The sequence below is a fragment of the Diadema setosum genome, chromosome 11 (assembly GCF_964275005.1).
Source record: "Diadema setosum chromosome 11, eeDiaSeto1, whole genome shotgun sequence".
Lineage (NCBI taxonomy): Eukaryota > Metazoa > Echinodermata > Echinoidea > Diadematoida > Diadematidae > Diadema > Diadema setosum.
In genome coordinates this window covers 37,281,227-37,307,057 of record NC_092695.1, presented here as the reverse complement: position 1 = coordinate 37,307,057, position 25,831 = coordinate 37,281,227, and the positions used below count along the sequence as shown (strand labels likewise).

The following is a 25,831-nucleotide window of genomic DNA, read 5'->3' as shown; positions in this document are numbered from 1 at the left end:
GGTAACGAATCATCTAAATCTGAATCATAACATGATTTCACACTTGACTCAGCAGAATCTTCTTGGAAAACAAATTTTCAGAACAACCGCCCGCCCTACTCAAAGATATCTTTGCAAATGCAATAGACGTAAACATTCAACTTATATTGATGCAATCTAACGAAATAAAACTTTTCTCCCTATTTTGCCGTTGCCAAAAATTAAAGAAATACCGGCCAGTCTCACCACAATGACAATAAGGATAGCAATAGCAACAGTGGTAATAATGGTGATCGTCATTCCTACAATATTTAACTGTTACTATATTTACCATAACCATCGTCGTAATTATGAAAAGCAAAATAGAATAGCACTTACCGGAAATGATGTAATTACAAAGGGACATGACCTTCAACACCGCGATGGGAAGCCAACACAGCGAGTCCGTGAGGATAATGAATAGGAACCGCTTAGCATAGGTCATATCGCCTTTAATACCGCACTGCGCCGCGGCACGACGCGTTCGTCTTATACTGAGAAACATTCCTGGCAACCAAAAAAGAAGAAAAAACAAATAAACAAACAAACAAACAAACAAGCAATACAGAAGTCAGAAGTGATACAATTCAGTGAGTTAATAGGTCATTTTCTGGCGCGGACCTTTAATAGTATCCCACATTTCGTCTATTTATTTTTTTTTTCAATTCAATTCAATTTATGTTTATATTTCTCATTGAAGGAATATACATCAAATTTAGTAAATTAAAGTGAAACACAATATCCGACTAGGATTCACAATAAATTATTGTAAACATAGAGAATATGGCGGTAAATCTTTGTAAGTTTGGCTCTATGTATAAATGCTAAAGAAATATGATGGAACCTACTTAAAAGCAAGCTTGTTCAGCGTATGTTCCAATTCTGAACAGAGTGTAAAAAACCAGATGAGGAGCACAGATGCACGGACGGATTTCTATTTCATTTGCTACGGCAAATAGCACTATGAGATATGAGTCCATTGCAGTGGTCCTAATTTCTCAATGATGCATTGTTATCTGTTGCTCTTTTCTTCGGCTGCACAAAATAATGCATAATGGTTCTGAAACGTCAATACCATGGAACAGGATATTGCACTAATTGTGTCGTTCTAGATTGCTACAGTAATTGCAGGTAAATTTTTGCCATCGACTCTTAGATCTATGAAGATAGTGAACGTCTCATTGTTGTCTATCAAATGACAAGACTCGCATTTCAAATAAAAGCATTCATTCATCCAATGACATCATAATGGACACTGTCTGAATACGCTCAATTACAGACAGAGTTACAAGCTCTAGGTAAAGAAAAAACAAACAAACAAACACACAAACCAAATAAACAACTTGAAAACTGGTCAATTGGTCATTGAGGGAGAATGGATATTTTGATTACAGTGTCTATTAACCGTCATGAGGAGTATGAATTTCATGGGCTGTTGTCCTTGACGCATCAAATGGCACGCCGTCATAATTTCGTCTCGCGTTTGCTTAGCTCTCCGTCCCTCTCTCTCTTCCCAAGGAAAGATCTTTTTTTTTTCTTTCTTCTTCTTTTTTTTTTTTTGCCGCATCAATGATGATGTACATACCATTCACAGCTTTGATAACAGCATTGATAAACACGCACAAATTTTGAATTGAATGAGAATGGGAAAATGGGAAACTTGTGCCAGTTATACGATAGGACTAGTCTGTTATTGCTTTTTTGCATCCTTTCATCATAATTTCGACGAAAAGTCGGATTATTGTCTGTCGTCGAACATATTGAGAAATTCAAATGTTCAGTACCGTAAATTATCGTTATTTATAAATGCATCCGTGCGTTTCTTTTCGCTTCACCTATGTTATGAGTATCATCTTCCCATGGGCAGCAACAGACCAGTATATAACCGAGTATCTCTACACACTCGGGTGCTCATGGCTCAGATAGGAGGTAGAGCCTATCGCCATTTCAAATGACACCATTTCTATTTGACCTAGGTCACGCTTTGCAGTTTTTCTCCCCACACCTGAGATTTATAGTCCAAGGCGTTCATTTTTTCTTTCATCCAGTTGTGGTGCTCCAGGCCTCTTACTAACACTTAAGCAGAAATGAATTGCAGGCTAACTGAAGATGAATGTAATATATCTGATGGTCAGTTCTTAATGGCATTAATATCCCCCATAAATTATGGTCTTTCATTTCTGAAAGACCAGAGTTTTAAAGAATTTAAAAGAGGCAGCCAGCCCTGCAAAGCACCAGATGAAATCCCTCAAGATGCATTTGCCATAAGTCATGAGCCCACGATACAAATATCTTGAATAATGATACTATTATATATATCATTCCTTTCTTTATCTTTTCATAAATCCAATGATATCAACAACACCAAATTGGCTGTAGACAATCACAGTATCTTTACATTTGAGAGGCGCAATTTGACCTCTTTCATTACACGCAAGATTGCGGCGTCTTCTCCATGAAACCACTGAAAGCGAATGTTAGTTGAGTGTTCTGCTAATGTATAATAATATCATTTTCTTGAACTCTTATTCGTCCATATCCGTCGACAATTTGGTATTATATGCCTGCCAAATTGGAACAAATGAAACGTTCTCACGCAAACGCTAATGCTCCCTTTTGCTGCGGAAGCTGCTATCATGTAATGATTGTGCTGCATGTTAATCATAATGTTAAAAGAGAATCGCTTAGCGGAAAATAACCGTTGGATTCCTATTCTACAGGGAAATTCACTGCGCAGAGCAAAAATTCATAGATGAAAGGATCTCTTTTGTCACAGGATGTTTAATGCTGTGATACTTGCTCACTGTGGTAAGCGATTTTAATAATCTTTTCTGCGACGCTTTGTTTTCCATACTCTTTCCTTGGACGTACAATCATCAGACCGGCTAGCCACTGTCTCGTGGACTGTGAAAGGTAATGCAAGACAGTGCCTTGTCTGCTGAAGTTTAGACCTGAAGTTTAGAAGTTCAGATCTGCTGCTACTCATTATCATGGGAAACGATACTGTGGCGCCAGTACCTCCTGTGGCAAAGCAACCTCTGGTCCTATGACATGCCATGCGTATTATTATTATTATTATTATTATTATTATTATTATTATTATTATTATTATCATCATTATTGTTATTATTATCATCATCATCATCACTACTATTATTATTATCATTATCACTATTAGATCATGGATAGCCTGTGCAAGCGAAGAAGATCTTTCAGAAGTTTTGGATGAACGGAGCTGAGGAAAGACGATATGGAAACGGCACCTCTTATTTCCAGGTCATGTGGTGAAGAGAGATAGCCTTAGAAATCAAATAATATGAGACATAATATTGCAGGAAAGAGAGACACAGGTAGACAGCAATAGACATTCCTCCGAAACTTGTAAAAAAAAATGTGACGAGTGACAGGGAGTCGCATGGAAAAGGTCACAAATCATCAGCTGCTGCACACATCGTGGCGTAAGGACGTTGGTAAACAACTATTGCCCACGTTTTCTCCGGGCATGCTAGAGAGAAAGATATGGAGAGAGGTAAGTGAGGGGATTGCCGTGATAGCTCACCTATGTAAGAAACCACGATTACGCCAAACGCTGTAGTGTTAATGCCAAGGAATACGAAGGCAGAGTATTCCCACCCCTGGAGGCCTGGGTCGTGCAGGTGCAGCGGGAAGCACACCCCGTTGCTGCCGTAGAAGTTTCCGAAGTAGCCGACGGCGACGATGGGGACCCAAGCCAGCATGGTGCCGATTGACCAGATGAAGGCGAGCACGGCGATGGCTCGCTTGGCCTTGATACGCTGGAAGCTGTACGGGTAGACGATGATGAAGTAGCGCTCCAGCGAAATGAACATGAGAGTGAGGACGGAGACCTCGCTGGAAACCATGGCGAGGAAGCCGGAGATCTTACAGCCGTGACTGTTGGTCCACTGCAGCGCGTGCTGGTTGTACTCGTCCCGAAAGCGGACGTCTTGCGTACCGATGATGAGTAGGTAGACGCCCATCAGAAAGTCAGCGGCTGTTAGGGTAAAGTGAATACCGTTTGTCTAATATGCTTCAAACATAAGAGACATTGACTTAACACTTATTACTTTCAGAAGCGTTCATTATTTTGTGTCATGTACGGAAAAATTAACTGTATATTTCGACTTTCGCTGCAAAACACTTGGCAATAGATGAGTCAAATCCGTATCATATGGTGGTATAAAGTAATCACGTCGACATTGATCTCCATCACCCGCAGCGAAGATGTCACTTCTGCACTAGCCATGGCTGCAGGGGTTCGTATCACAGACAAATCATCACAACCTCCTTACTTTGTGTCTAACAAAATGTCTTTCCATCACATGAGGTCAATGAAATCATCCATTTGTTGAGGTGAGTCGATCATCCGTTAATATTGACGACTGATATCGACGCTTCGCAGATTTTCCCGCTAAGAAACTGTTGTCTTTGATCTTGGTCCCCCGATGTAAACTATGACTAGGGCATGCAAACCCCTCCCCCCCCCCCCAAAAAAAAAAATGTAGGTATATGAGAAACTAGATGATTAGATATAAGATAATGAATGAATACATTAATGAAAAAATAATACAATTAATTAAAAAATCAAATGAATGAATAAGTGGAATAAAAGGTAGGTAAAAAATGAATTAGTAAATAACCCTCACAACTACAAAGGATGATCTCGAGTAGCTTACCACATAGATTTGTGACTACCACAGTGTGTACTTTGTTTTCAGCCTTCATGAAAGCCCTGCTGACCAGGACCCCCAGGTTTCCCAGGCTGGTGATGATGCCGATGGTCCAGACAAACACGCGGAGGACGACGTTCTTCAGGAGGTTCTCAAAGGACGAGATGCCGTCCGAACGAGGCTCGCACGTCCGCACATGGGGAACGTAGCGACAGTACTCGAACTTGGCAAACCCTCTGCCATATCATGTCAACGTGAAGAAAAAGATAATACATCCCGATCCCAATCTTCGTATAATAAGATCATCACGAAAAACGAGCCTTGGAAGAATCACACAGCAAATTCAGAAATATGCAAGATTATGACTTCATAATTTGTACAGCTATTGTAAAAAGTCTACGCGAACGCGTATTGCTCTTATGACGTATTATGGAACAATGTTGCTCCCTTAACCGTTCTTATTTTTTCCTTTCCCCACATTATGCCTTTTTCTTTGAAATATTATATAATTGCCACTTTGCAAATGTAAATCATTACGCAAGGTGTTAAGGCTTCTTTCTTACAATTTAATCATAGAACTGAACAAGAAAAGCTAAACAACTCCTTCAGTTTCGACGCCAAGGAGAACTTACACACACATTCATGATCACACGCAAAAGTTAATTCACATACATGCACACTAGCACATGTTGACATACAGACAAACCTGCACAATTACCAGCAACTGACGGACACATAAATCACCTGTTTTTACAAATCTACACACTTCTTTTAAAAGAAAACAACTCGCGCATGCTCTGTATACATAATCATTTCTTTTTAGTTTCTTTTCACTCACTTTTCTCTCGGTATTTTTTGTTTTCTTATTCATTCAAAGCCAATACATTTTATTATCACAACGCCACCATCAAAATCAATCAACTACTTGTAAAAGCGGTCTCTTGTATTTTCCAATTATTATTTCTAAGAGAATAATCACACAATTACCTTTGCTTGTTAGACATAAGGTTATTTAGGTTTTTCATTTCTTTAATATTGCATTACATACACCCTGACATATTGTTCCTTCCGTTCAGTTATGCAGCTAATGCAAGTTCGTGTCATGTACGAGCAGTTTTATTTGAGTTAAAAAAACAGCAGAGATAGAATTAAAAAAAACAAAAAAACTTACACTTGTTTCAGTGTCTCGAGGTTTTCAAACATTTCAGCGCTAATGTTTGCGTTCACGATTCCAGTTAAGTTCCTGAGGAACAAAAGCAGACATAAGCGTACGAGATCATGATAGGATATCAGAATGAAATGAATGGTCAATGAGGAACAATAGCAACAACGACGACGATGACGTCACCGACGATTACGACAACACTCTAAAAACAAGTCAGTCGCAAGTAAATGGACATTTTAGAATCGTAATAACTATGATAGTGGCTTTTTCTTTTCTTTTTTACTGTGAAAACAAAAGAGGTTAATGGAGATTGAAGAACAACGCCAAATCACATCGAAGTGATACGTCGAAAGCATGATTAATGCTGTAACATGGGAGTTGTATCGATTACTTTCATTGAGATATCTCCAATCGCTCGTGAACACTGATCACTGCGAATGACATGACAGCACTCATGATTGTCAAAAATGAATACAGTATGTCACTTACAAAGTACAGTTGTGAGCGATAATTTCTCCATCCACAATGTAAAAGATTAACGTGGTAATCATGATAGATAATGCCATATGTACTTTGGCATCTGTAAAAGTTCAACTCGTGCAACATGAGCTCTGGTGTCACATATCACATCTCTGGCACATTCTTCCGACTGAGTTCCAAGTGGAACCGCAATGGCCCGAATTCACGAAGGTGGTACAATCTTGTCCACGGTTTAAACCATGGACAAAGACCGTAATTTTGTATTGTTACGAAATGACTGATTTCGTAACGAAATAGACCATGCGACACTTGGCGCCCCATACAAAACTACGGTCTTTGTCCATGGTTTAAACCATCGACAAGATAGTATAACTTTCGTGAATTTGGGCCAATGTGTTTACTTCTACAATAATCGCAGTGCTCTTTTTGATATTTCAGCAGTCAATCTCTAATTACGTCACTTTATACTCGTTATCTTCCTCAACAATCGAGTCTTGAGACATTCTTACAGTTTTAAATTCAAAGTCATTTTCAGCACACCGTCTCTCCATTGTAGATCGTAGCAGAATGATTTGAGGTGACGGTAAACACCCACCATTATTTGTTTGCGATTCTTATTGACGATTTGCTCTAAATCCGGAAACAGATTACCAATTACCTTAATTCACTTCAAATTAGGAAAAGGCACTTCGAAATTTTAATGTGGCACTCACAAATCAATTAGGTTAGAAAGGTTGTCAAATATTTTCATCGGTAGAGTTGTGATGGGATTATTTCCAAGTCTCCTGCAGTAAAAAAGAAGAAACACACATATGCATTGAAGGACATGACGCAAAATATGTAAACACCATTAAAGAAATAGACTGAATTTGAGCTTTTCTGCTCTTGGCATTTCGACAGTCACTTTTCTCACGTGCACCTCTCGCTTTGAAAAGAAAAGGAAGAAGAAAATGAATGACTACGAGTAGCAAAGACAGTTACCTCCATTGATATTTGAGGACATGAACTGATCATTTTCCTATGTTATTGACAGAGAGCTACAGCTGCGCGTGAGGTTTTATCAATTTTATAGCGTCTTGTAACCATTGGTAACAATGATCCCTATCTGCTATAGCACCTGCATATATTACCCTTATACTCGAGGAAGGGGTCGCATATGTCTCGCGTGGTTGTATGCAGAGCATCAAGAGATGTGGATAAGATCAAGACAAATTACTTCGTGATTTTGGATCGTCATTCGTGTATGATAACACCCGTTATTACATAATACCAAGAGTCTGAAAATGAAATGATATCGTTTTATTATTTTTGTGCTTTATTTCCAATTTCAATTCTTACTTTGTATTCAAGGCACTAATCGATTGGAGTTTGTGCCTTGATTTACAGAAAGAAGAAATATAATTTGTATACTCACAAAATCTGTAGATGTTCGAGATGGTCAAAGACACCATCTGGTAGCTCTGAAATCTGGTTATTGGACATATCCCTGAGAGGGGGAAACGAGTAAGCGAAAATGAATTATAGTGATTTTGTGTAATCGTCATTGAATATCGCTACGAGAGTAGAGCTGATTCTATAAATTGAATAATATCGATAGAGAGTGCAAGGCCCGGTGAGGATATTGTCGTTCAATCGCCCTGTCTAAACGTGATTGCAGAATGTTCCGGGCGTTTAGATTTCAATTTTGAACACTTTACTGTCGTCACAGGAATCACATGTAATTGTTTTTTCAAGAACTCGCTTCTGTTTTATCTACAATGTTCTCAAGAGAGCATCATTATTGAATACCCATACACAGTCGCCAATGAGAGTATATAGCGTCGCAAGTGACGATGTTGCCAAGTTGCCAAATACAACTCTGCCTTTTAATATCAACGTGTCAATGTGTTGATATGTTATCAAAAGAAAAACAACATTTCAACAAGTCTATGATTTTCAATCATAGCGTAGCTCATTTCAACAATGTAAAAAGGGTCTGGTACGGTGTGAACGACTCTATGAAAATGACCATGATAATACGTATCATTACCACAGTGATATATATATATATATATATATATATATATATATATATATAATATATAATATATATATATGTATGTATATATATATCATATATATATATATATATATATATATATATATATATATATATATATATGGATATCAAAGAGCAATGGCACCGCTTGCAAAGACAAATCATGAAACACGGGGGCTGGTCATCTTTTTCGAAACTTTACACTTATACACAATTACACTCTCTTTTGTCAGACAAATAGAAGCTCTCGAAATAATGCAAACCTTTAATTTTTTTCAAAATGCTTTCATATAACATCTGTGTTCATTCGTATCCAACACGTCGTTCTTTTTATCATTCACTTGAACAACCACAGACTACTCCTATAGCGAAAAAAAAAACCCCAAACAAACCAACAACATATGACACAATGATCCTGATGCACGGAATCCATTACTCGAATATGAAAGCTGTCTCTTCTTCTTCGTTTTCTTTAAAGGGCTTAATGAAGAATCCTTCACTGCTGAAATACGACCATGAATGATTAATTTGACCTGATGACGATATTGTTTTCTGCTCTTTTCTTCGTAAAGCGAACAGAATACCTCTATACAGTGGCAATATTACTCCCCAAAGAGAAAATTCCCGACAATCTGCCCACTGCACCAAAACACTTTGCACGCACACAATTATAAACGTATGTGATTTCCCTTGAAATCCAGTGACCTGACCTACAGAGGCAAATGACTATATTAACTCATCAATGATCATAGTATTATTTAAACAAACAAAACAAAACAGCAATGTGATACTAGGAACCATCGTTAGATGTTAGTGGCAGTACATGTAGAGGGTTTTTAACTGGTAAATGGTGATACTTACAATTCCTTCAGTAGCACCTGAGTGCGGAAAGCGTCTCGGTGTACTGTTTTTATGACGTTGTTGTTAAGAATTCTGTGTTGAGTATGACAACATGCAAGAAGAATAATGGCATAAGAAGTGTTACTACACCAGTAGTGAAGGGTTTTCCATTGAGTTAGACAATAATTATAACACTGTATGACGTGATACACCGCAAGGGAGCTCATGTAATCTATATTAAAAAAAATAAATATTATATACAAATGAGAATGAAAATAATGATGATCTCTACGACAAAAGACGTGAGCAAATTAAACCTTAACTCTACAATTTTCCATTAAACAATGGCCTTCTTCAGACGCGAATAATCGCTAAAGGAGTGTGTAAGCGTGTGTGAATGTGTGGGCGTTTGTGCCTGTTTGTTTGTTTGTTCGTATGTGTGTCTGTTTGATTTATGTGTGTATCCAGCGGTTTCTTATGCGGATTCTTTTTTTTTTCAGTTATTTTAACCATCAAGCCTTGTGAGAACAAGGTCACTCCAGTTCTGAGGGCAAGGATGTACTACAGTCGCCTAGTACTGGGTACCTCCCAGGTAAAGGCAATAAAAACTATAATGCGACGACAAAATGACTGCAGTCTACAGATATGTCGAGTCATGTAGAGCCAGATAGAAGCCCGCTTTGCATCGTAGACTGTCGATAGGATGAATGTCTTCATTTATCTTACTGGCTCCAGAGAATAAACAGCCAGTGATTGTTTTCGTTTTTGTTTTTTCTTCCGCGGATGCCTCATAAGGGGAGAATTTTGCAATTTCAACGGCAAATACCCAAAATCCTCCTCGGAGAAAGACGTGTACGACTGAAATGAATAACAATCTATCAAAGCCTGCGTCACCAGTACATCGGTGTAGACTTCTTGGCTTAGTTAGACTTTCCGGCTTAAGACGGTGATTTGTCACTTGCGTAAGACTAGAAATTACAAACTCCACAGACAAGTATATCATTGGAGGTACAGGGCAATGGGAGAAACCCATTCAGTATCTTACTAGAAAAAAAAATAATGATAATGCCAGAAGCTTCCAGATAGACAATTTCGTAACGCTCTGCATATTTCGTTTCCTTTATCTGGTAAAATATTCATAAATTATGAGAATAACTAAATACTGAACATCAGACAAGACAGTAAAGGTAGAAGTTGGTAAAATCAGCACAAGTCGCAGACTTTCCCTACCGGAAAGAAAACAGTGTCCCACAGTGTGAAATGCAGCGTGAAACACAGTGTGAACACAGCGTGAAATCTCTTCACAATCTTAAATTCGAGCGTTTTAACAATGTGAACACATTGTGAATCGTCAATTCCCATTGTGAAACAGAACATTACTATGTGAACTCTCTGTAAAAGAAAAAAAAAACACACACACACACATACACACACCACAATCATCTTCACGCTACTAAGTTCGAGCGTTTTCACACAGTCTACTATGTTAACACCTTGTGAACACAATGTGAGACACTGTATTCCTATTCTTTCCAGCAGGGTTGTTGTACGATATACAAAGGAGGGCAGATTTTTTAAGATACAAACATTTTCATTAAATTGAAAGTGAGGGCATTCCTACCTTTATAAATAATTTCTGGACTTACTGTCTCTAATCATGAAATGATTATAGAACAGGATAAACGTTGAGAGTTTAGATGGCATATAATATGACAACAAGTTTGAATCACTAAAAAGCTACGAAAATGAGGGGTACTCACAGCACGTTGATAGAAATGTTGCTGGCAAATGACTTCGCGTCGATGCTGGATATTTCATTTCCTTCTAGATCACTGTGGAAATTTGACAGACAATCAATAAATGCTTTATCATTCCTATCAATTAAAGTGATATATACCTTAACATAACATAGCAAAGATTGGTGGGGGTTTTTTTTTTTGCGTTTTCTTTGACTTCATTTGATATTCACAACCAGCTTAATAGCTGACTTCCAACACTTATAGCTGACAGAATAACTTCCTCGAGATGACACAAATGGTAAGAGCCTCAACCCATCTCGCACCAGTGTTTCAACTTATCTCTTTCTCCCCCCCCCCCTTTCTCTCTTGATATACATATGAGTTACAGCTGCGCTATTATGGGATTGACAATACATCCGTACATGTATGTGTATATTGAGGAGTTCCATTTTAAGTTTTTTGGGACAGACAAGTCAATAAAAGGCATCGGAACACTACTCGGAAAGGCTCAATACTAGGCGGCGGATTAATTCAGCAGCGAAGAGCGTAATTGGGTTGAGGGTTGGATTGCGGCTGTGCTTTCAGTTTGGAGAATGACATCAGTTCCTCCAAAGGCTCTATATGCCATTACGTTATTATTCAACAACCAGTCAGCTGGAATCTCCCAAGCATTTTACGCTACAGGTAGAGCCATTTCACTGCGCAAATCATGAACGCTTTACCCCCATGAAATACTGACAACCCAGGAGACAGCCTGTGAATGCCAAAGGCATCAGGAAGTAAGCCAACTTACTCAGAGCTGGGAAGGAGGTGGGAGGGAGCTGGGAATATAGAGGGAAGGGAAAACTGCCTTTTATAGAAGCGACTGAATGTTCGGCAATCTAGGGTAAAGACAAGTTGAATAGTCTCCTTTAAGGTACAGCTGCACTCTTCCATATATGTTCTTAAATTGACAGTAGATAGACATGTTAGAGTTGCAACAATTTGGAGCTTTATCGGTAATTACAAACCAGGACAAAAACAAAAAAGAATAAAGCTATAAAAAAATAACCAGCAAAACACCACATACAACAATAAGCACCGGCTCAAACAAACACACACACACAAGATCGAAGGAAATGCTAGAGGTACGTAGAGAACGGATAGGAGAGTTAACAAAATTTGCTCATTTTTATGGAGAAAAATGAGGAACATATTCAAACCATGGCGTTCAATTTGCAAATTGATTTTAATCTGATTCCCTTTAACGTTAAAGAAAATGGCTCTTTCTTTTTTCTTTTTCTCGTACCGTTATCTTCGTTTAATAATCGTATCCTTTCGATATCATGTAGCCAAAGGGGGGGGGGAGAGAAAAACTGCTATAAAAGAAGAGGAAAGCGCAAATTTCTACTTCCCTGATAGAGTTTGCCTATGCAACAGTGCGCAAGGATACCAAGATACCCATAGAACTCGCCAGAAAAGTGCAGACACCTTAGGGATTTTTTTTTTTTTTCTAATCCATACAGCAGTCCTCGCTGTTACTATATATGAAGCGTTAGACGTAAGAGGATTCCTTTCTGCAGCTTTTAACAGGTACAGGGAAGATCTAGCCTACACCTAAAGGGTCAGACGATGGCAATCGTAGAAAAACAAGACAAAACAAAACAAAGTTAAAAAAAGAATAAGTTTTGGCACTTTACCAACGGGTATGACTGTAATTGACGCTACAAGATTACAAGTACGATGAAACGAGCTTTACTTGATTCAATATTTCATGAAGACGTATGAAGAACGCCTTAAAACGTATTCTACTTGTTTTCTATTCTGAACGTATCTACTCGACTAAGGAAATGTTTCGATCATAACATGGTACCATTTAACAGCTTCAGAGAAAAAAAAAATGGTGCCTTTTAAAGGGCAGGTCTACAATCAAACCCAAGGGCCGAATTCACGAAGGTGGTACAATCTTTGTCCATGGTTTAAACCATGAACAAAGATTGTACCATCTTCGGCCAAGATTGCTGATTCATCAGTGAGTCATAATAGACAGCTCTGTTCGATGTACGCAGATGGTCATGGAACTGGCAACTGCGACGAAGCTGTCATAAAATAAAATTCTAGGCTTAGCGATGACTGGGAATATTATACGGGAAGATTTGATGGTGTGTTCAGTGTCTATATGTGGAAGGCAATAACAACAAAAGGAAACTTATGATAATTATGTATAAGTGGTGGATAGGACTACAGGCGCCATTTACAGATGACTTCACTGACAATTCACTTTTTCATCTTTTTATACAAAGGCACGAAAACGTAACTGTTTCTATACTGTAGTATAACATTATGAGTAACTATCATGCTGATTGATAAAATCAATATGGTATACCGTGTACTCGAGTACAGTATAACGAAGTCCTCGGGACCCGCGGTATTCTTTCGTAATATCAAAATTTCGTGAAAGCTGAACAGTATAGTGTTTAGAGAATGACATCTAGGTTATAATTTTTGGACCTGTATTTTTATTTCGTTGCAGCGAGAATTTTGTTATAACTTTGTTCGTTATAAGGGGAGTGCATTGTACATGAAAGATTCGCTCGTATATAATGGTTTATACTCACATCCAGGCTATGGACTTGATATCCTTCAGCGCCTCTCCCTCCTTTAAGTCTGAAATTTTGTTGTCTCTCAAATCTCTACACATTGAATACAAAAGAAAAAAAAATGGTAACAAATTAATGATCGACGGATCGATCCATACATCGATTGTACTCGTCATTCATTGGCGAGTTTTGATGACGTGATAATACGCGGGCATTGAACCATTATACGTCGATCAGACGTCGGATGACCGTCCCGTAGAATAGGAATAACAAGATAAAATCCTACGGTCTCAAGAATGTCTGCAAATAGTCCCCTTTCCCACTAACGTCTTAAGAAAATACATTTTCATACATACAGCCCTGTGCTGTATGTTCAATGGAACTTGCGGTGATCCATCAATATCTGACACAGAGAACAAGTGAAGCACAGCAAAGTATGGATATATTACTCGAATTTCACGAAAACTTCAAAAGAAATCCCCGGGTTAGGAAATAATACATGTCCTTCCAAGGGACCTAATTCCAAGTTAACTTCAAGCCCATGAAACGAGGAATGGAAATTTACCCCTTAAGGGACACGCCAAGTGTGTGATGAAATAAAACATCGATAAAGACTTTCTACTTTTAGGTCTGCATGTTTTATTAACCTATTTGGTGTGAATTTCCACTGGGGTTGGCCCGGCCGAAAGAACGAGTGAGCAAAATTTCACTTCAAATAATGGAAATCGTCGCCGTCTCTGAGTCTCAGAAGCATGCAACAATAACAGGTCCTCTTCTCGCTCACGTCTTACTCTGCTTTGATATAGATGCCCCGGAGCGACACCAGCCAGACGCAAAAATAGAAGTGCACATGGCATGTTGAGGTGGTTTGGCAATTTAAGTAATTATATTTCTTTCTAGGAACTTTCTTCGATGATTACCTAAAGGTTGAAGTTTCATTGACAAATTAGGGCCGAGGTTTTCAAAATACGGCTATTTGTAACTTGATATAACAGCCGGAGGTGTTCGTACAACGCAACATTATATTTGTAATCCCATATGATACCCTGTATGAGGAAAAATGCCAAGTTCGTTTTAGGTCAAATGAAAGACATTTGTATTTCTTTCGGTATCATATGCGGCCAAATAGAATGGACAGAAGTTCTCACTCACAGCCAGTATAGTTGCTCCAATCCTGAAAACATTCCAGCCTCAAGAGATCGCAACGAATTTCCCTGCAGGAATCTGCGATACGTAAGTCGGAAAACAAAATGAATATATACATTACCAGGAAAAACTTTTCAAGTAGAACACGTTGATTTTAAACAAAATTATAATCTTAAATTCTTTGAGGAAAAAGGCAACCTAATACACGTGTTTTGCCGTCTTTGATAATAATTATTATTCTTTCTTCTGGCTATGCATATTCATAAATCTATTTTAGAATTGAAAATCCCCATTTTTAACTCCAAACATAATACCCTATTAATAAAACCAGGCAGTACGCACAAAGTCCGTGAAGCTGTTAGCCATGTTTACCATCATAGGAAGGGTATGTGTATAATATACGCTTACCTTATACCTACGATCAGATGATGATAGTATATCATTATCTATATTATAGCCAGCTATATTGTAGTTATTTTCTACAGGGATATCTTATTGACATTTATTGATTTTCTTTTGACATTACATGACACATTCTTAAAAGACTACTTGGACAGAAAATAACATGTTTATCAAACAAAAATGTTATTCAGGATATAAGAATGCCATCACATGGAAAGCTGAGAATTAAGATTATGGTTATTTTTACCCCTGTGACACCAAATAGAGCGTAATCAACGCCAGGTTCAAATTTAAATAAATGAGTAGAATATGACGAGCAGAATATTGTCAAGGTCTCATCATAGCCGGATATGATTAAAAAAAAAACAAAACAAAACAAAACAAGTGGGGAACTTTATGATTCTTCATGCTTTCACGAATCAGTGCTATAGGCCTAAACGTTGCATGATGTGATCACCTCACAAGCTCCTACTGAACTCTGGAAAAGAATAACTGAATTTTCCTTTTTGACTTAGAATAAAGAAAATTATTACTATCTTGCTATCACTCAGCAAAAATGGTTCTTAGAGAGATAGATTGCATTTGAAGGGGTCGGTGCAATATAGTGCTAGACTGCTAACCCACACAATAGTCATTTTGAGATAATCGCTGTTGAATGTTTGGAAAGTCCATACATTGTATATACATTAAAAAACATGAATACAGGCATTTTTTACCATCTTACTGGTTGAATTCAAATATGATATTTTCACAGAGGTTAGAGTGAAGGATAAGGATTATGAAAATGCATGTAACTCAATTTTGACAAAAGTGTGGGTTACCACTTTATTGCACCGACCCCTTCATTTGCTTATTGCGCGCAGCTGAGATGAAAGCGCATCATTACAATGTAAGTGTAAAGAAACCTGTACAGATTATAGTAGTCATGATGCAGATCGTTGTCTTCATATCCCGATCAGTTGTATACAAAATGGCGCCGAGCACGAACGGGGAGGAGAATTTCACCAAGGAGGAAAGCAAAATCGTTAATCTGGTTGTGTCGCACAATCCCTACATCTTCTGACCGATCTCGCAGCTTCAGAGCCTAAGTATCTGAGTGGAAGCAGCAGCTCTAACTCTTTTTAGACTCTTCATGGGCAGCCTTGCCTGTCGGAAATCTCTGCGACATTTTAATTCAAAGCATGTGCAAGAAGCATAGATGCCATAATGATTTACATCTTGCTGCATCTCAACAACGTACTTACACAGGGTTAGGGCTTTCCTAATAATCTTCCTAAGATTCTTTCCTAAGTGCATTCTAGAATACAAACTTCTTCCTAAATCAGAAATTTGCATATCTTCCTAAAATTCATCGTGTTGCATATTTTCCAAACTTTCTTCCTATAGATATAGGAAAAAGTTAGGAAGAAAGTTAGGAAGAAAGTTGGGAAGATTTTCAGAATACCACTTAGGAAAAATCCTGACTTAGGAAGAAAAATCCTCCAGGAACGGCTTTAGAATACCACCCTAGATGTTTGCCAGGAGAGTGATTGTCCCTAAAATGCATCAACTCACAGCCAATTTAAGCTGTTTAATCCAAGGAAGGCACCTCGCTCTATAGATGATATGTTATTCTCGGAGAGATATCTGTAGACAGCAAAAACCAAACAAGAATAAAAGAGAATTGGAGAATGTAGAGAGAATTCATGAGGGAATTTACATTGGACTAGAGGGTAATCATTTTTTTCGATGAAGACCTACATCTCTTACCACGCAAAATTTCAACGAACCTAAAACATAGCAGATTTATAAGAATGAATATTTCCAAACAAGAAACAAAAAAACAAACAAATAAAAAGGAGAGAAATAACCAATCTCTTAAGTACACAATATGCGAGTTATAATCTGCTTTTTTAGCATCTTTGTCGCCATGCTAACGCTGTTGACTGACAACTTCTTTAAGCAAGAGTGTCTTGTTGAAAGACTAGGAGTAATCGGTGGAAGGGAGTCATGAATATGCAATACGTCTCTTGGTCTTTACCGACTGTCACATCTACCATGCCTACAAAGATGTCGGTAAATATGGCGTTTTGGACTCGAAAAGAAATAAACAACGACAATGCTGTGAACGATAATCTCTGTCACAAATCACGAAGATGGTATGACATCCGTGGAAAAAATAAGGATAACAATGGGATTCAGAGGAAGAGATAGAAAAATAAAGGTCAAAAAAAAAGAGAAAAAGATGGGTCGTTTCAGAGAAAGTCTTTATCAAACAGAGGTAGTTTGTTCAGATACATAATGACATTCAGTCCTGAAAAACTGTGTGTGAAATCAAAAGTCATAACGAATTGGCGAAAAGCCAATAAGCAAATAAACCGACGAAAATGAGATAAAAACCAAGTCATGATCAGTTACGAAATCAGAAGAAAATACGAGAACGCAACGGTCGTTAATATAATCTTTCTCATATCTATAATTGATATTCCAAAACTTACAGTTTTGTAACTTGATGGAGATTACCAAAAGAATTCCTGGGTATTTCTTGCAGACGATTACCTAGGAGGTTCCTAGAGGAGGAAAAACACGAGAGGAAAAGATGTCGGATATCATACCTTTTTATTTTCATTTTGCAAGCTAGGATAACTTGATAGGCCATTGAGGTCGTACAAAAAAAAAATCGTCCTTTTTGGGGAGAAGAAGAGAGGGCATAGAAATAGCATCGATTTTGACAGTGTTTGTACCTGCAATCAATCATATGATTTCTACAATTATCCGCTAGATGTGTGTTTTCTTCTTTGCGCATGTGGAATTATGAAATGTAGACAGGCGCGGGGAGGGTCTCATGTAAATATATCAAAACTATTTGGCGTTGTTGAACAGATTCAGTCTTGAACCACAAATCATTATCAACACCGCTTTTCCACACAATCATCTATGTATGCATATGAACATCATAATATATACGTATAATGTATATTATGATTATACATAATGTGTATGTAGCTACAAAATACACATACATAATAGTCTAATTTGATATAATCTTAAAAAGGTCATATAAGATGAAAACAAACTGAAGGGGAATAGCTGGAAATATGCTATCAAATTTGTTTGGACAGATCATGGAGGGAGTCAAATGGTCCTTCATGCAGGTAATTGCAAACACTCCTGTTTGTTTGTTCTTTTACGGGCTCGATCAATTGTGAATAGGTAATTTACTTTTAATTTACTTATTCATTGTGAATAGGTAATTAGGTCTGAATAGGAAAGGTACGTTCAGACGTTAATCCTTAACTTCGAAGATAAGCTAACTTCGAGGATGAGCTCGTAATTAAGTATGGGGCGCCAAGTGTCGCGTGGTCTCTTTCGTCAGGAAATTGTCATTTCGTGACGAAACTGTTTTTCGTTGGCAGGTGACAACGTCAATTTCGTCAACGAAATGAATTCGTAACGAAATTGTCATTTCGTGTCAAAGTAGACCATGCTACACTTGGCGCCCTTTACCAATTACGAGCTTAACCTCGAAGTGAAATATCACCGTCGGAACGTAATTTCTGAAAGATTTTAGTACAAGAGTTAGAATGGTTGGTCTTGATGAATTTGATTAAGGATGAGGAAGTAAGTTGTTATCTTTTGTAGTCATTGTAAAGTGTGCATTGTTTCTATTCATTTGTTTATATGTTTTGCATTAAACTTTATGATTTTTATCTTTTTATAAATTGTTAACAGTGTGATTTATCAAAATGTACTCTTTCATTTCTTTGTAGGTGCCTTTTTTGTATAACCTTTTGCTGCTGGATGGAAATAAAGAACAACTGAATCGAATTGAATGAAAATGTACCAAATTGAATCGAATTGAATTAAACTGAAGTGTGAATGTAGCAGCAATTATTTGGGAACGCAGCGGCCGATCGGGGGCGCAATGGGTGCCCCCTTTAATTTGTTTTCATTTTTTTAGATAAATGAAATAAAAAGGAAAAAGTAATGGGGGTGAAATGAATGAGTATATAAATTGATACAGATCAGAGTGATTCCTGCGATACTCACAGAAACACAAGAGATGGAAAGTTTGCAAACGTTTCGTTGTCGATATGCTCGATCTCGTTGTACTTTAAATGCCTGCAAGATACAAATAATGTAATGATCAGACCATTAGTGGATGAAGCTATCTGCACGGTGCCGTGATGGCAGGTCCGTATCATGTCGAGGATTAAATATGTTGCTTTTTGTTCTCATCTTCCTATGGGTGGAGACCTCATATGCGACCAGGTTGAGGTCTCTACGATTCTATGCCCCACAATCAATAAGTTCGCAAACAAGCCTAAGGTGACTTGCCAGGATGCCTACAACACTCCATCCACCGTCGTATATTTGCCCGCTCGAGGGGACCTAATAGAGTCGCCGCTCGGATGTTTACAGTGTCACTGGAGAGAGGAGCGCTGTCTCGATTAACTGGGTGAACACGATTTCTTTGATTAAATGACGCTCTCCATCTTTAAAGAAATCGCTCTTACATCCCGGAGACTTCTCCCTGCTAACACGTTCGATATTAGTACGTATTAACGCACACTTTTTACGCTAAATCCTTGGGCTCTGTCCATAAACATTTCATACAGACACAGCCTTTTCAGAGGTGTAGTGTAACACTTGACATCCCCGCGGGAGTTTAACTTTTCCCAAGAGATGCAGGAGATGACATTACAACAGAAAATGTTGTCTCTAGGGAAAGTATGACTCCAAGGAGACTATCAGGTGTTAGAGACAAGCTAGACAAGGTTATTTATTTATACTAAGATAAGTATACATAAACACACATGTTCATTTTATTCTAGCCCCGTCGGCAGCCAGTGAAATTCTTGAATTATCATTGTATTATTATGACACGATACAGTATGTTACTGCTCGCTATATATGTTGAACTATATTACCTGACGTGGTGTCACAGCTCGTAATATAACAATATCGATCCTCGCTGCATTAGAATAGTCACGTGATTACATTATGACCAATCACCGAGTAGTATTTATGTAGACTATTAAATATAACAAAAATCACACACAGACACAGATACACACACACACACACACACATACGACACTGTGTACCCCAACATACACTTGTCTTATTCTCCTGTACAAATCTTTTATCCAGTCCAACATTACATAATGGAATTGAAGTGTGGGGAGTCATGCAAATCTTATTTAAACTGCCTTCGTCGTAGCCAGAAAATGGACATGCGAGCTATCACCTTTCAGTCCACTCAGAACACCTTCTGATCCCCTGTTCCAAAAACTGGGAGTAATGGCCTGAATGGACGTATTTGAATTACATAAACTTTACATCTGTACCTTCATATTTCATTTGTCAAAGGGAAATATGCAACATGATCTAGTAGAATATTGTCAAAATATTCAACATTCTTATTCAAAAAGGGGCAAAAAGAAGGCTTGCCTTATCTACCAAAATGTAAAACTATGTATGATCAACTTTCACTTTCCTCTATAGGAGTTAAATTGTGGAATGCTTTGCCAAAAAAAAAAATAAAAAAAAAATAAGGAGAATTAATACCAGGAAAAAATTCCGAAGTAATTTAGCAAAACACATTAAATCTGTATAGACAATGGTACTACAAATCAATAACGTTAAAACAGTATCTTTATACCTATTTTATTTGTTCATTATATATAACACGTGTTAAAGGACCAACACCTACTAGCACCTGTGCTACCTCTTGGTTCCTTTAGCAACCTCATTGTGTACATTATTGCCATAAATTGTATGTTTAATGTAGTTTTTTTTTTTGATAAATAGTTTTGAGAGTAATTAATCATTTATACATTATATGTTCGATATGTTTTTAGATCGTTAAGACAATTATTTGTGCTATGTATTAATGTTGATGTAAACATGGATTCAAACTTTCTTGTACATATGTTGTTGTTATGAATAAGCTCAAACTCACACTCAAATATAATTCATCATTGAAATTGGTATTGGCATGTCAGATATGCAACTCCAAACAGTACAACCATTTGCAAGAAATTAGATTAAACCAATGCTAAATACATAATGTATTATATTATTTACAACCAATTACAACGGTATAGGGTGCTACTTATAAACATTATACTGTTTCTTCTCACTACATAAGTGAATTCTAGCGGGAAATCAATAAATATCAACATGTCCCGAGTGTTGGACTCATCGTACTTTTATTTTTGCTGCACAGTAATGATCACCAGTTTTAGATGACATTTTCATATTATTTGTCAGTATCATGGTACGCATGCTTATACGCAACAAGTAAGAAATCATGTACTTATGTAATACTCGCAAAGAGCATTATGACATGTAAATTGAATTTTCATACTTCATAAAAGTAATAGCATGAATGTTTGGTAAAATTACAAGTACACTTATGTAGTATTTTCCTCACACTACTCAAGAGGTGTCACATTTGACATTATGAGCAACATCAAGATGAAACAGGCGACCTGGATGACCTTCATAAAGCAAAATTTTCTCTCTCTTTTTCTTTTTTTTTTTAAATGACGATGAAATACATAACGATCACACAAACCAAACGAGTATTGCTTGGATACCAGCACTGTAATTTGAGACTTATCAATCTTATCAATAATTTTAACGGCCATTTTCACGGAAAATACATATAACATAATCTTTATCCACATCACCTCATCTCAACGAGAGAACTATGGTCTAGTCATATAAGCTGACTGTTTACACGGAGTAAATCAAGACTACAAAATATGTCATGAGATCTTGACCTATTCCAGTCTCCGTCCCCTCCATAATAATATTAGTGAAAGCACACAATTCGACATACCGGTATTCATACGGTGTGTAACCGTTCGCGTAAGGGGTTTACGAAGTGGCAAAAGCGAACAGGCATATTAGCTGCCTCGTAATGCCACAAACATTGACAATTGGCAAAATTTGGGGGATTTTTAACATTTGCCAGTACTGGAATTATGTCTTTTCGTGATTCTTTTGATCTTTTACTTTTGTTATAAATAGAGTTTGATAATTATGGGCATTCAGAAATTGGGAAAAAGTGAAATGTGAAAACTAGACGAAATTTGAACATTAGCCGGTTCGTAATCCACCGACGAATCGTCGCATATTACCTCTATGTATGGAACAAAACATTAATGGTATTTATTTGTATACCAATGGCGAACATAATCATTTACTTTGCTTTGTACACACTCATAAAGTTGTACTATGATAGATGGTCAGCATAAACAATAGTAAAACGATTTTTTTTTCTTGCTACAAGAAGCAGATTATCCCCATTTTATCAGAACTAACGATCATTTAATCCGGTGAAGACATTCGCCTTTTACCGAAAAGATTTCAGTACATGATACCTACTGAGTGTACATTAAATCCCATAGTGTAGGGCAGTTGTCGTACGACAGTTCTGGTTGCTTTGAACATCTTCAGTCATAAAGGTACGCAAGAACAGTTTGGAAAATGACAGTTGACTTGCTGATTCAAAGTTTGATTATCACGTTGTCACGAGAAGTCTAAATAACTATGTCGAAATGTGTTCGTTTGTGCTCTGTACCATTTTTTGGGGGGGGTCATATTTTCAAATCAATGATGCTAGGAGCTGTTCATGGCTGAGCGGTAAAGACCACGCGAATAAGACCGAGGACTTTCATGAACACAAATTATGAGGTTCGAGTCCAAGCTCTTCTTTAGTGCCCCGTGGGCCTTTGGCGAGATGCTTTTTCCTCGTCGCCATTTAAGTCTTTCGAAGGAGACTTAAACCTTGTGGTCACGCGTGCATGGCATCTTTACACATGCACGTAAAAGAACATAATTCGTTTCTCTCAGAAAAGGCAGGATAGATTCCAGGTACAAATTAGTGGTCAAACACACACACACACACACACACACACACACACAATTAATCGGCCGATATCTACAACACGTACAATAATCTCTAGGGTTGCAGGAGGCAGTAAAGAAGAAGAGTTACATATAGAAGCAATTACTTTCTTGTTTGAATTAACTCAAGTGATTCTAAAATTATCTTCATTATGAACACTTGAAATTAAAGTTTGTTTCGGTTGCAGAACTTTCAAAAGCCCCTTAATCGTTTAATTTGTAACTGACTCTCAAGATGGCAAAGCATTTTGGAAAATTAAAGACCCTGTTTCTTTTTATGGCATTGTGTCATAGTTTTGTAAATTTCTTTCTAAATTTCGCCCAATATATAATTCTACAATGTAATATAAAACAATTACGCAAAGAAAATCATGGGTACCAATCTAATAATTACCAGGTAGTAATCTTTTATAGGGTAAAATTTTCCGAGGCCTCGATGGGTTATAAAATTTAATTTCATATCATTCATTTCCACTTTCATCATCGAATTTACAAACTTTGTATTAAAAAGAAAGAAAGAAACAAAACTACAGGGTATCAAATATGATAGTGGCGGAATCATGAGAAGTACAAAAATAGGCTTATTGAAAATGAGCTCTAGATATAATATCATGATGAAAATGCATGTAATCATTTATAATCATTTATAATCATTTGCAATACGGTTGAGACAAACATAAACACAAACAAATTATACAATAAAATTCACAGCATCTTTGAATTCAAGTCAAAGAATACTGCAAGAGAATTAAGCATACTCTCCATTTAGTTATTCATCAAGTTGTATCTTAGTTGCATCAAAAAGGTGCTGCTTATTTCTAAATTGTCTTAGGGTCTTACCGATCTTTAAAAAAAGTCATTGTGGGGATTAGTGAAGCCATGTCACAGAAATTTTTGAAAAGGTTTTGAAATGTCAATTTAAAGATGAAGAGGATTAACAATCACTGAATTATGCACTTTGGATGATTCGGCGTCTCCCTGCTCTTGGGACCACGTTTCTGATCGGGCTGATCATGGATGGAATGGAACTAAACACCTGTTCCCTCTTCGGCGATCATCATTTTAGTCTTTCAAATCAACCCTGATGAAAATACTTGAGGGGCTTATACAGACTTGACTTAACTCGACTGTTCAAACACATTTTCTAAAGATCCGAAGAGGGACAAAAGAAATACGTAGACTAAAAAGAGAAGAATGATAGGAAGAAACAAACTTACAGTCGTGTAACATTAGACGGTATTCCCGGAGGCACTCGGGACAGGCTCAGATTGGAACAAGCAAGCAGAGTAAGCCTTTTGCAAGTGCAGCCGTCTGGGTAGTAGGCAAGAGCTGTGCGTGTGAAAACAGGGAAAGACACAATAGCAGCCAGGCACTGGTTGATTGTTCGCATCACGTAAGATTTATCATATTTCATTTCCCCGTCTGTCTTTGGTTTTGAAACAAAGTAACATATTATTGTATCCTGCATGACTTAACTCTAATGTTCATTACGAAAATGTCTGCTCTCGGAAGAACGTCGATAGAATAATCACACTCGGTAGTTTATGTTTCCGCCGCCAAAATATATCAATTTTCCCCCATGCTTCACTAATATCTCAGCGGGATTTAGAATGTGTGCGTGTTTTCTTTTTCGTTTGTTTACAAAGGACAATACAAGAAACAGTTGCGTGTTTAAAGGTACAATCACGACGGCTTGTATGAGAAATGATTAAAGGACAAGTCCACCTTCATATACATGTGGAGGGAGTGTATGGAACAATATTAGTAGAACACGTCAGTGACAGTTTTGGGGAAAATCCGACAAATTGCTTAAACAACGATAACACTAAAATCAAGTGGTATTGCACCTTCATTTATTACGACAATGTGATTGAGCTCTTAGGAGACCAACACTTACCCACAACACAATCATGTATATAAGCAACTTCGTTGTGCAGTCAGCATCTTATCTTTAGACGGCCCTCATTGTCTATGAAACTTATCGTGAAACGAGTTGTTCATGAAAATATAATATACACATATATTTTTGTTTTCTCTCCCTACCCTAACTCACCACATTCGTTGACAAATTTCACCTCTCCGACGGAAACACGGTGAAGCTGGTCAAAATCTTCGTTCCATCCCTCAAGGATTTCTGTAAAGATAAAAGTAAGAATGATGCCTTAAACTTGCATTTTCTTTTGTGACGAAAAACAACATCAACACGTAGCACTCATTGTTGATATCAAGATATCAAACTTCATAGCATCGCGATTTCTTTTTTTCCCAAAGATATGAAGCGAAAAAAAAAAAGAGTTATTGCTACACTTTTTATTACATTTTCTAGTCATTTCTGTATCAACTATATGCACACGTGGTATATCAAACTATATCTCTTACAGCGTTTATTCAGCTTTTGTAGTCTGTTACTAATATTGTCAAATTTAATCTTACTGAATGAAAAGCAATCGTCGATGAGTTTAGTATACTTTGATATCTCGTGCAACTTCATTTAATATATAAACGTTAATAATAGAAATTTGAGGAATAGTGCGTACATTTTTCTTTATTTATAAATTGTTTGTTGTGTTATAAAACTCCTCGGTGGATCGGCTCCTTTTGTCATTATCGAGCTGAGGAGGGCAAGTCTGTTAATCATGACTTTTAATCTTGTAAAGTGTTCTTTAACTTAGTAAACTATGTGATTGGAATTCAATATCACTTTCCAAACACTATGGTTTGCATAAATAGGTTTGTGGTGAGATCAGTGAGGAAGAAAAAAAAAAGCAACTTATACAATTAAACAGAAAGAGAAGGACAAACATTGGGGGTGACTGCATTATGTAAATGTGCTTGGT

General features: G+C 37.3%; 1 protein-coding gene across 1 annotated transcript in view; it reads right to left on the bottom strand.

The window, feature by feature from the left end:
* LOC140235472 (relaxin receptor 1-like) overlaps nucleotides 1-25,831 on the bottom strand; it is a 156,093-nt gene that overhangs the window by 14,520 nt on the left and 115,742 nt on the right. Inside the window, exons 3-17 of the mRNA XM_072315499.1 lie at nucleotides 25,048-25,128; nucleotides 24,212-24,323; nucleotides 19,125-19,196; nucleotides 17,573-17,644; nucleotides 16,650-16,721; nucleotides 14,700-14,771; nucleotides 13,566-13,640; nucleotides 10,990-11,061; nucleotides 9,251-9,322; nucleotides 7,766-7,837; nucleotides 7,065-7,136; nucleotides 5,878-5,949; nucleotides 4,713-4,942; nucleotides 3,578-4,030; nucleotides 358-525 (exon numbers count right to left, since the gene is read on the bottom strand). Of these exons, the coding sequence (XP_072171600.1) occupies nucleotides 358-525; nucleotides 3,578-4,030; nucleotides 4,713-4,942; nucleotides 5,878-5,949; nucleotides 7,065-7,136; nucleotides 7,766-7,837; nucleotides 9,251-9,322; nucleotides 10,990-11,061; nucleotides 13,566-13,640; nucleotides 14,700-14,771; nucleotides 16,650-16,721; nucleotides 17,573-17,644; nucleotides 19,125-19,196; nucleotides 24,212-24,323; nucleotides 25,048-25,128 (1,767 nt within the window). The remainder of the gene's footprint in view (nucleotides 1-357; nucleotides 526-3,577; nucleotides 4,031-4,712; nucleotides 4,943-5,877; nucleotides 5,950-7,064; nucleotides 7,137-7,765; nucleotides 7,838-9,250; nucleotides 9,323-10,989; nucleotides 11,062-13,565; nucleotides 13,641-14,699; nucleotides 14,772-16,649; nucleotides 16,722-17,572; nucleotides 17,645-19,124; nucleotides 19,197-24,211; nucleotides 24,324-25,047; nucleotides 25,129-25,831) is intronic.